The 13,182-nt window shown below is 32.3% G+C and overlaps 1 protein-coding gene across 13 annotated transcripts in view; it reads left to right on the forward strand.

Annotated features, from left to right (window-relative positions):
* LOC138140844 (phosphatidylcholine:ceramide cholinephosphotransferase 2-like) overlaps positions 1-13,182 on the forward strand; it is a 58,006-nt gene that overhangs the window by 29,811 nt on the left and 15,013 nt on the right. The window contains exon 1 of one of the 13 annotated variants that reach the window (XM_069061764.1): positions 8,302-8,727. The exons of 11 other annotated variants lie outside the window; for them this stretch is intronic. Coding sequence is in view for 1 of the 2 variants with exons in the window: in XM_069061761.1 (XP_068917862.1) it covers positions 9,384-9,427 (44 nt within the window). In the remaining variant the exon portion in view is untranslated. Of the gene's footprint in view, positions 1-8,301; positions 8,728-9,368; positions 9,428-13,182 lie in introns of those variants that run through there. One more of the 13 variants, XM_069061761.1, reaches the window with a different exon arrangement.

Consider the following 13,182-nt stretch of genomic DNA (forward strand, 5'->3'; position numbering starts at 1 on the left):
TATTTCAAGTAAAGTTTAAGTCACTGAATGTCAATCAGTTAATAAGGAGATACCCTACTTATACAGCAAATCACTTAACAGTCATAAAATGATAACATCATAGTTCTTGTTTTACCAGCAAATATTCTATGAGAATTGAGACTGTGGTCATGAAACTAATCTAGTTTTATTTTTATATGTAACAGATAAGATAGAATTTTGGGATATTTTCCTGGACATTTAAGTATTACTTAAACAACAATTTGACTCAACTTAATTATTTATTAACAAACATTAGTTAAAAGGAGACACTATGATTCAGTCTATTACCGGTTCACATATTAAACACTTGTTGACTTATGTTGGTTAAATATTGTAATGGCTCGAATAAGTGGGCTAAATTAAGATTTTTTTTTCTATTATTGTAACGAAACGCCATTGATTTGGCAAAATATTTTGTCGGCATAGAAATCCTGGTGGTGATTTAGTATACTCAAACGAAATTTGCCGACCTGCTTGAAAGTAATAACGGTTCGAGAAAATAAACCAGCATTAGGGTAATAAACGGGTAATAAAATCGGGAAAACCACCACTTTAAAATACTTGTTCGATTTTTTTTTAATCAGGAGAAAACTGAATTACATAATTAATTTACCTCAGCAAATTTCAAATCGAAAGAACCTCAAATTAATGTCCAGTAGATTAAGTGAATTTTTTTATCATGCTCGAACTTTGTCAAATGTAGAGGCAAGGAGTAATAAGTTAAAAACAAACTGCCTCATCGTAGAAAATAACAAAAATTCGCTTGCACGTGTAGTTAGTAAAGTAACAAAGCAAAGTAGAAAGGTAGAAAATACAAAAAATAATAGTGAGACCATTTATTAGTCTGTAGAACTAATTGCCTGAGTGAAAGAGGGTGAAGAATGAAGATTTCAAACTCATTAGAAAGGTTTTGAGAAATTCATAAAGTAGAACAATCTTAGCTTTAGAAAATCAACATCATTTCTCTTGGTTGTTTTTTTTTTGCACAAATATTATTCTATAGAATCAGAATTTAGAGAAAAGCGGAAACAGAAATTGAAAAAGTTAACGTGATTGTTTACGCATTTTGAATTCAACAGAAGTGGTTGATTGTTTCATCAAATGAGGGGGTGAGAAAATGGAGTGTTGGAAAATAATCGGAGAAAGCGGAATCACCGCAGATGTAGATCTCAACTCAAGTGAATTTTGCACTCTGAAGTGGCGTGAGGTTGGTACCGATAGTACGCTTTTGGGTCCATTAAATTAATTTCTCAATTTTTTATACGCATTTATTTTCATTGAGGATTTAATTTGGTAATCATAATTATTTCATTTCTTTCCTTTAAAAAAAGAGGGGAATAAATTAGTTTCTCTGATTATTTCCTTCATGTGGTTAGCAACCAATTGCGTGACAAATATTGACCAATCAAAACGAGAAAACAAAAAATAACCCCATAAAATTTCTCTAAAATGCACATGTGCAATAATCTGATAAAAAAATGTCGGTACCTGTTTTTTTTTTTATAAATTATTTTGAATAAAAAGGATTGGAAACAATGCGTTTGGTTTCATTCTATTCAGCCGTATACCCCTCGTGCAAAATTTTAATATCGGCAATTTTTTTGCTGATGAACTCAAACATCCTTAATTATTCGGTCAGAAGACCAATTACATATTATCAAATAAAAGCCCTCGACTTCGTCTCGTGCTCTTATTTGCTAATAATTAGTCTTCTGACCTCATTTATAGATGTTTTCGTTCATTAGCAAAAAAATTTCTGATAAAAAATTTTACACTTGGGATATAATATGTTAGAATTCATTACAAAAATGTTTCTTTAAAAAAAAAATTTTGTATGTAATTTGTTTTAAATTCCCTACAGCGTTATGTGATCTTTTTATATTGAACAATTGAAATGATTATAGGACATTCTTCATTCATTAGGTATTTCATTTTCTTTTTTCTCTACATTATTCCAGACTTGACCGATAGGTTTCATGAGGATAATTACGAAGGACAGAGAAAAAATTCAAATCTTTAAAGGATCACGTGGTTCGCATCTCAAAACTTAGCTTAAAGTTGTTTCATGTTTATAAATCCATTTATTTATTTCGCTCATTTATTAACTATCGCCCAGCAAGTAAAATTTCACTCAGACGAAAATTTCTACCAAGAATCCACCAAAAAATTATTTATTAAATTCTCTCATTTATTTATAAATTTGTTTGGACCAAACTCCACCAAAGCACGTTTCCTTGTAAAACAAAATTTAATGAAACGTATTCAATCGTTTCGTTTAAATAACTCTTCCAATAGTGCGGCTTCTCGAAGAACCTAAGTTAAACAACAATAAAAAAAACACAACGCAACGTAGGATCAACTGATTTTTATTTTTTCTACAACCGTAAAAAAACCCGACATTTATGCATCATTATCAAGTCGCAAAGTATATCATTTTTTGATAGATCAAAAATAGTTGTCAAAAAGTTTCCTTGGATGTTTTAATATTTTTTTTCTACAACCGTCAAAGAAACGTGACATTTATGCATCGTTATCAAGTCGCAAAGTATGTCATTTTTGATAGTGAAAAAATATTTGTCAAAAAGTTTCCTTGGGTGCTAAAATAGTTACATTTTAGCATCCAAGGAAACTTTTAGACAAATATTTTAGCATCCAAGGAAAATTTTAAAAAATTAAAAAATTCAAAAATTTTAAAATGCGGTTGTAGAAAAAATAGTGTGTATTTCGTGCGAAAGATGATTGTTTTGTTGGCGCATTCGGATGAGTTTGAAGTCCGACCTCACGGTCTCGACCAAAAACTCATTCTCATGCCCCAACAAAAAACAATCATTTTGCCCACTTAATACAAAAATAACTATTTTTTCACTGTTTTTACGGTGACAATTTAATTCATACACTAAAAATCACATAAGCAGCGGTGTTTTTGTCATTATGACAGCGAAAAAAGTTTGCCCTAACTTTTCCAGCGACAAAACGGAACCTAACTTTTGAAAGTAGTAGGTCTGCATCATAGTGATTTACGTATTCATTAAATTGTTTTACCAAATTACACTCAAGCTTTTTTTTGGGTCAAAGTAAACTTGACATTTATAACTCGAGTTTTTTTTTAATTTGACTAGTATATTAGATTTTATTATTAGAGAAATTAGAAAATTTGTTTGTATGTTGTCTACAATTCCTTTTCCTAATCATGTACTCGTATCTTTTAATTTTCATTTGTTTCAGTTTTAATAAATAGTTATTTACATAAAATAACATTTTTAATTTACAATGCGAAAATTTCCGATAATAATGCGGAATCTGGAAAAGTGCCCCGAATGCTTGCAGCGTTTCCACGTTGAATGGCAAGGGAAATCCTCTCAAAAAGGAATTTCTTAGATTTTGAATCCCCTGATTCCGCGATAAGTCGGTCTCCGATGACATTAATGAAATCTATTGTTTCTTTGCACCAAGGGCCTAAGGTTTCAAAGGCTAAACCTTTAAATATGTAGTTTAACGAAATAATTGAACGATATTTGTTATGTTTGCGTTTGCAAGCCATTTCAGCGGCAAAACCTGAGACTTCAGATGTTTTCAATACGTAACTGTCTGCAAGTGTATCTACGACAGTAACGTCCCAAACCAAAGGTTGACCTTTATTCCACGGTACTAAAGTCATCCCATCAGGGCGTTTTCCGTCATCACGAGATAGTCCGTTTGGTTCTAAAGTTGAATTAACATGAACAGAAGTCAAAGACCGGTTGATAATAGAATTAATTTCAGTGTGTCTTGAAAATCTACCACTGCTTTTGGAACAACTTAGACCGTGAATACCAATTTCATCAACTTTCGCATTGCATTTGCAAATATGAGGTGTACAAAGATTACAACCCAATCTTAAACCAATATAAACTTGGAAGGAAGTGTTATCTAAAAGAGTACCAATATTAGGAGAAGGTATTGCATGTAACCAAGATCCTGATTCTCTGCATTGCAAAGCCTTAAAACGAGCCAAGTCCCTAGATGAATTAAAGATTAAGTCATTGTCAATTATTCTTTTGATATTGATATTATCCCAATTCTTCTGAAATTGTGGAATTGTTGGTCTTTCGTTCTCATTTTCTACATCCCAGACTGCTAAAGCTTCATCATAATGGTGAATAATAAGCTCATTATCTTTTGAATTTAGTAATTGAGAAACAAGCTTTTTAACACCATGAACTGAAGATAGGAAAGCAGGGAGGCAAATATCGGAAATGCGGCGAATTCCCAGTCCACCAAATCTAATCGGTAAAGTGGACTGACACCATTGTAAATCAGTTAAACGTAAATTAAGTATTTTTTATAAAGAAGACTTTAAAGAAGAATCAATGGAATTAATGTAATTAGAAAATTTCCAAAAAGGAGTTGTTCTTAATAAAAAATTAAATTTTGTTATGAAAAGACAGTTCTTGATTAAGGTATAAGCCACGTGTCTGCTAAGAAATTCAGCTTTATTTAAAAGATTTTCAACTGTAATAATAGTTTTTTCGACAGTGTTTTTGAAGCCTTGGTCAAAGATTGGAGAGCCTAAAAGAGATAAACTTCCTCGGTCACAAATTTTAATACCTGGTGCTAAATTTTGAAATTCCTTTATGACTTTTAAATCTGTGTCTCCAGAACAGCTAAAGATCTCGCATTTGTTAAAGTTTAATTCAAGACCAATTTTTCTGGATAGATTGATAACTTTCTTGAAGTCGGACAAAACTACTTCTGGGTAATCAGCTAGGGTTCCATCATCTAAATACCAAATATTCAGTTCAGAATTCAAAGATAATAGTATATTGTTATATAAGTGAGGAAAGGGATGCATTGCTAAACGAGAATGACAATTGGATCACGAGCGATAGCGAGTTGATCTAATCATTCAAGTTTAGCAATGGACCTTTCCTCACGTATATAACATACTATTTTTTCCAACGTCAAGAGCTTTCGGTTTATCTTGCATAGGATTATCAATTTATTATTTTATACAAATCAACATACAAGTAAAATTTGAAAATCACGTTTCCATGCTCACAGTAAACAATAAAATTTAATTAATGAATGTCAAGTCGTGTTTTTACCAAAACTTGAAAATCAATCAGAATTTACTAAACAAATAGTGATGGAAGTAGAAGATAGTGTTGTAAATTTACCAAATACAGAAATTAAAGAAGCAGCGAACTAGGTATCTTTGGAGTTATTACGTATAAAATCTCGAGCACGCTACGGAAAGGAATACAATGCGTTACTGAGATGGAGACAATTAGCAAGAAGCGCTAGTTTGGCTTCAACGTCAAGCTCTGTACCGACACGTTATTTAGAAAAAAAAAACAGGAACATTTGGAGTTTTAATTCGTGTAAAAAATTGTACATTTAATTCTATAATACTGATAAAAAAAGTTAAGTATCTTTGTAAGTGCTAATTGTTAATAAAGAATTCTTACAAATGTATATTTGAACGTTATTTTAAAGAAAGTATGTACATACCTAAATGGGGATCAAATTTTTGTTTTACTTTCCCCACTAGTGAGGGAAGGGATTACTTTCCTCACATGTGATGCAAACGCCTACTTTCATCTCTAAATTGAGTGATGGAAATGTCATTTTCAGACTTGACGTTGGAAAAAATAATTGGTTGAATGGCAAGACTAAAAATCATCAAAATCTAATTTAAGAACAACTTTGCTACGGTTTAGGTCGTTATTCACAAAGGTACGTGTAGTATGAATTGCTGCTTCGCATCCTAGCTTAGTTGCCACTCCAAGTTGGTGTGGAGATAAATACGAATTTACATTATTACGACTTTGAAAACAAGCAAGCTTTGAAGTCAATCTTCGTAAACAGTTTCCTATAGCGATCGGTCTAATTCCTCCATCTTTCTTATGAAGGGCGCATAAAGACGCACCATATAATAAATGACAAATTTCTGAAGGAAGTTGGCCAGACAATAAAAAATTGCACAGTTTTGTTAAAGCTCTTAGTGCCCGCTGACCTGCTTCGCCCGCTGATAAAGATATAATACAAGTAACAGAATAATTATGGGTTATCCGTTTACCGCTCTTTTAATTTTATCGGTTGTTCTGGCCTCACCGATAAAATTTTCTCCTTAAAAGTCAGATTTTACGCACTTCCGTTAGAATTTTAACGCACCTACGAGATACAGAATAGCATTTTCGTTTTAAGACATCCTTAAAATTTTAAAGCAGCGTTATTTTTATCGGACCTCTTACAGAATAGCCCCTATTATCTTTTAAATATTGTGGTCTCATGCCATCTAAACCTGGTGAAGAACCGGCAGGAAAGGAATTGATAACTTCTCGAACGTTTTGCTCATTAACTATTAAAGAAAAGTCTCCCGTTTTGAAAGCGTCTGGAAAAAAAAGTTCGCGAGATGGTGAAGGATGCTTTTTTTTTAATTCTTCAGCAACATCTTCATTGAATGAAGCTAATGAGTCATCCGAGGACAATAATTTAACAGCTCCTTTGATATCAAAATCGGCTACTTTTGCTTCCACTTTCTTAGCTAGTGATAAATGTGTTCGTCTCTTAGAAGATGTTCGTATTTGAGGTACTTCAAAATTAGAAAGATTTTCTTTTATATGCTTATTCAATGATTTATCAGATTTCTCGGCTACATTGAAAGCTCTATAAGAGAATAGCAAAAGATCCTCAAATGAAGAGATTGATTTGGTCGAAAGACAATTATTAATAATTGAACTTAATTTATCAGCAGCTAAATGTCTACAATTATTTACATAATTAGTGGGATAAAAGCAATATTATACAGGGTGCAACAAAAGTATCAAATATTGGCTGTAACTTTTTAATTTGACAATTTATGAAAAAAAGTTTAACATAAAAGTTGATTGGTGTATTATCCTGCATCATCTGGTCTTTCTAGTTTGTTCCTATCTTCTTTTGTTTCGCTGTTATGGCAACCAACTTTGGTTTTTTAAATAGCACCAAATAGCACCCATACATTTTTTGTGTGATTTTCAAACAAGCGTATCTTTCTGTATTCATAAATACAGTTTTGCCATTATGGGGAAAAAGAATAAAATTTAAAAAAAAAGGTAATAAAATCAACTTACTAAGTATGTAATAAAATGCAATATCAAGAATGTTGACAATTTTTGTTGAACGTCTTACATGATAATAAACCAAACAATTTTTATATTAAAGATTTTTTCATAATTTTTCAAATTAAAAAAGTTACAGCGATTATTTGATACTTTTGTTCCACTCGGTATATGCTTTAGTCCACGTGTTATGTACAAAATTTTATCTAAGACCGCCCCAAATTAAAACTTATTTATCAGTATAAGTAAAAGTGTTTATCTAATCCCGTGGGATAAATGATACTTATCGCACTAATTTTGAGTGGGATAAGAACTTCATTACCTCACGCATTTTCATTACTGCACTCAGTGGGATAAATGAGTTTCATTACCTCACTCAGTGGGATAAGTAAATTCTTATCCCACTGAGTGCAGTAATGAAACTCATTTATTTCACTGGCGAAAATCAATAGATAAGATTAATTTTTTTAATAGGAAAATTTAACAACTGTAATAGAAAACTGCATACAAATTCAACGACAATAATTATAAATATTTCACAGCTCACACTCACATGTCACATGCTAATGTTTACCATATCAAATTATTTTACTACTTGCGAATATCTAAATGAATAGTAATTATGCACTCTGGACTGTTATTGTAAACTTTGTCCACTTTTTTATGTAATCGTGCTAAGTATGACATGTGACTTCAGTGAAAATTAATACCTATAACTTTACCATACACAAACCCTGTACGTGTATAATACCCTAATGGCCTAATGTAATGATTTAATGAATAATGATACACATTTTTTTTACATTCATCAAAACAAGCCGATTATCATATCATCTAGTTATCTTACTTATCTTATTTTGCCAACTGTTATCTAAAAGATAACTTATTACTCACTATTACTACTGTAATAATATGTAATATGTAAGTATGTACAGACTAAAAAAATCTAAATTATTTTTACAATCTGTTATCATTGTTTATCTATCTTATGTTATAGAACATGATAATAATCTAGATCTATGTATGTATATCATGAGATGATACAAAAATGATGGTTCTTGATAATTGATAACAGAATTATGATTTTTAAAATTCGATTTCCACGGGTGGTGCAAATCTGAGGGTGAACCGCCACTAATGAATGCCAGCAAAATGCGCCCGCGCCGCTTCCAACCCGCCGTAACGCAAACCGTAAAACGTAAACGTCAGTTAAGTGAAAACAGTCGTGGTGATGGTTCGCGTCTGACCCTTGCGTCGCAAAAACGTCGTATTTATATTTTTTCTTCTATTAAAACAACGTCAAAAAGGTGTCAGTAGTGACGTCGCGACAAAATCGAAACATATGTTTTAGATAACACAAGAACAGCAAGCGCCACATATTCCGGTCGGTAGTTTCGTTTCCACTAAATTTAGGTTATGTGTGAAATCTTCTGAAATGCACCTGCCGCCGTTCGTTGCTGCCTCAACGAAAGAAACCGAAATCATCTGGTGCTGTAATTGAGGAGGTTTTATTAGCTGGTTCAAAGTTCTTCTACCCTATATTGGAAAAGTGCTTTGTGAGAATTACTTCCACTCCACTCATCATTCAACTATGACTAGTTGACAACCAGTTCGGAGTTACTAGGTGGGTTGTAGGGCTTAACTGGTCACCGGTCGGCCAATACTCTTGCACAAGGTCGAATCTACCATTAAACAACGTTATTTTCTGTTACCTCATCGAAATCTAGGTTAATTTCTGTTCTTGACTTTATCGCCCAGAATGAAATCAACAAAAATGAAATCTTATTTTTTATCAAATTTAATTAAACGCCAACAACCCTCCATCACACGAGAAATCACACATTCATTGCATTATTGTTGTAATTTAAAAATTTTACACAATTGTTCGCACGTAATTTAACCCAGAAGGAAATTTACCACGTGATTTAAAATGGCGGACGGTTCAAAGCTTACTAGATAGCAACTGTTGTTTCATCCGTAACCGCAGACCACAAGATCGACAATAATTTCAATTTTCCTACGAATCATGGATTTTCCTGCATGTTTAAGTTATCAACTAGGAAATAGCGTTATCAAAAGATACACGTGACATAAATGTCATAACCTACAAATTGTAACAATTATAATCTCTTGATTCTCTTGTACTTTCCATTTCGTTGATCATTATAAGTACATATAAGTCAAGGTCCAATTTTTAACTGAGTACGATGACCACGATAATGTTTAACAGTTCATTTGAATCACGTCGATAAGAGCATCAAAACGCCGAATTTTGACACCATGTTTTATACTGGGTGCCCCAAAATTCGCGAAACGGCTTCGCAGTACGTTGTTAAGCAGTCGTTTAAATATGTATCAGGTAAAGATATTTAAAAAAATCAATCTTTTTTTGTAGAAGATATGGACCTAGTCGTCACTCTAAATGTGGCAACATTTGAAAAGATTCTACGTAGAGATCATTATTTTCATCTAAGAAGTATATGAATACATATCATACATACATATATGAAATTTTGTATATCATATTGCCAACTTTTCTTCACTTGACCACGTGGTTCAGCGATAATGTTGAAAAGAAACACTGAGTAATATTATTTCATTTGTAATTTAATCTTTAAGCGGCGTTTTTACAGTGTTTATAGACCTAAATTAGTTCATGTAATACTACTAAACATTTCTTCTGCATAAACATCTGAAGTGATTAGTATACATTATGTTAAGTTCGGTTCAACTTTGACAAAAGTTTGTTTTTTCCGATTTGTAAATAGACCATCGTAAAACTATTTTTGCTTACATTAAATACAAAAGATGTGTTATAAATACGTCTCAGGTTTTAAAAATCAAAAATAGCGGTTTCGTTTCTTTAAAATTAGTAATCTGCGTAATACACTCATTGCCCAAACAATACGGACAAGTCGCAAAAAGATGAAAGTCGAATGCTGGATTTACATGCTACAATTTAATCGCGCACATAAATTTTATGGAAGCGGTCAATAATCTAGGATAAAAAAGGTACCATTTTTACGAGCCATTTCATATTGTAAACATGCAGCACAAAAGTACCGCGAATCAGAGCAACGAGTGAGGCGGAAATAGTAAATGTGATATTTTACAATGTAATTAATAAGTTGGAGCGTTTTCCTTCAAAGTAAATGTTTTGACCGGTACTATACATTTAGTGATGCGTAACGAACACTTTGACAAATAAACAATTTCGTTAATTGTTATGAGAAATATGTTCAAACGTAAAACAAAATAAATAAAACACAGATCGATGGCACGTTAACGTTCACCAACAAAATTTAATTCAAGGCGTCACAAACTGCGACGTATGCTATTTACACCTATTAAGTGACATTTCAAGTGTAACTAAAATTTCCCATTAAAATAACAATAAAGCAAGGAGCAACTAATAATTACAAAGATAAAACGAGACTAGTTATCGACCAACGTACAATGGTGTGATGGTATAGGTGTATTGTTTACTTTTTGTCAACTACCTTCGTGTTTTTTTTTTATGATGGTACTATGGCGGACAATAAATTTAGGCCGGCAAATTTCTGACATTTCAAAAAAGTCAATGCAAGCGACCATTTATTGTCATTATGACTGATGTGTCAGTTTGTCAAACTGAAGGTTTTCAAGCTGTTTGGCGTTTCCTTCGCCCTTTTCGTAACTTACAGATCATGACGCACTAGCATACCTGATTTGTAGTAGCACTTCTCTCTGGTGCACGCTTCTTTTCCCGATTTTAATTTTGATTATCGCTGTCACGATGACAAGAATGACAAAAATCGAAAATGGGGTTAGTTGAACATAATGCCAGCTTCACATTTTGATGTCAAGCCAATGACAGGCCGGCCTAAATTTATTGTCCGCCATAGTACCTACATGATAATTGAAGATAGTTTTGTGAATAACGTTAGATACGCACCCATTAACTTGCAATTAGGAAATTAACACGTAACGCGACCGAGCGCTATCAAAAAAAAGTTAAATACATATCTACCTAATAAAAACACTTTTATGTTCGGCTGTGACAAATATAGATGGTTTATGACGTTATTTTGAGGCCATAAACTACCACTTTATCGGACTAGTCCGATAAACAAGACGGCAAGGTAGTTAATCGCCAACTAGATTTAAATTTTTGGTTGATCGCGTTTGGAATGTGTGCTGTTAGATGTCGCTGTGCAAAAATACGTAGCAACACGGCTTATTGTTGGTTCATGAGTCTAAATAAAATTGTAAAATGAAAAAATGTGGTTTCTTTTGTGCAAATTTTAAAAATAGGTAACTTTTAATTTTGTTTACTTTTTATTCCAAATAATAAATACTACTATACTATAATAAATAAAGTCGCAAACCTGCTGTCATTCTACATTTACCTCATAGATGTCACTGTTATTTTTTTGTAATTTGAACAAATAATGCAGTCGAACATAAAATATTGTATGCAACTCGTCCATAATGATTGGACTCTTCTATTTGCGCTCGCTCGTCCATAAACTCGATTGGTCCAATAAAGCATTACGTTATGAACTTGTTACATAAATAGCTATTTAGAAACAGACTTCTTCTTAACAATGAGTTTATTTTCCTGATGGACAAAATGCTCAAATATTTTTTCTTAAAAATGGTTATTTTAGTTAATACATATGTATATGTAGTTAGATCGGAGGAAGATTAATATTTGTTCAATAAATTCTCTGTATAAAAGTATAAAAATATAAAATGCATAATGTAGGTTCTTGTTAAAGATACTAAATATTTTCGTTGATTTTTTTGTTGGAAAATCCAAACGATGATTCGTTCAACCCACGCTAATAAGATTTTTGCCAAATAACTCGCGATACTTCAATTCATTGCTACAGCGGAAAGAAACGACAGATAATAAAGTGATATTTGTCTAGACTGCTGCAGAAATTTACTTCAGCCATTAATCTTTGTAATATTACTCAAAAAATAAGCGATAACTAAATTAAGATTTCTGCATTAAATCAATCCTACTGAAGACTGAAATGTTCATCACCTCGTCAAGTTCAGAAGTACAGCCTGGGCACTCTTTATTATAGACATTAGGTACTTAAATTTGTTTGTTTAAAAAAATAAATATCTTGAGTGTTATATTTATGTACTTCCACACTTGAACTACTGAACTACAACTCTAACTGTACATAATCACTAAATGTTGACATGTTCAGTCATTACATATTTTCCAAGTGGTACAAAATCCCATAATATTTTCTCTGCTGCTACTAAACAACAAGACACTGAAACAACAAATATAGTAAATACAGACTGATCGCAAAAAACGCCCCAGCTTATATCTTTCTTATTAGAAATCGGATTTCAACGAGCCATACATCAAATTAAAGCGTTCAAAAAGTACTATAAGTAGGATGTAAAATGTTACCCTTAGCAACGCTACCTTGCAAGGGTCAAGGGTCAACTTAATTTTTTTAAATAGCAATATATAATTTTTTGGTACAGTTAGATTCATTATCAGTCTGTATATCGCGCATTCAAATGAAATCCTGAGCGGAGTAGGCGTTGGAAAAATTAAACCGCTTAGAACAGTATAAAATTTGAATTTCCCGCCGTTTGACACGAATGACATTTGTTTATGTTTAATCGGGACATAATTGAACATATTTGTTTTCAGCAAAGGGTGCCCTTAGATATTTGCCCCGAGAATAGGAATCGTTAAGTTTATCCTATTTTTAATGTAAAACATTGCAAAGAATGAAAAAAAAGAAAGATTTTTCGGCTCTAAATTTTAGGTTAGCTGTCAACATGCTCCAATTAATATACGCTTTAAAAAAGCACAACAATTGACGGTTTTCAACGCTTTCCCAGCCCAGGATTTCATTTGAACGCGCGATACATAAACCAACTACATATTCTATGAAAATATGTTAACAGTTATCAAGTATTTGGCGAAATAGCTAACATATTTCATTGTTTTATCTAAAAAGCTGGTTAAAAAGTAGTCTTAAGTTACCATCACAACCGCCGGCATGTTGTTTATATGAAAATATGTTTATTGTTATCATATTCACTTTCCCGTGTAACCAAT

Source organism: Tenebrio molitor, chromosome 1 (genome assembly GCF_963966145.1).
Source record: "Tenebrio molitor chromosome 1, icTenMoli1.1, whole genome shotgun sequence".
Lineage (NCBI taxonomy): Eukaryota > Metazoa > Arthropoda > Insecta > Coleoptera > Tenebrionidae > Tenebrio > Tenebrio molitor.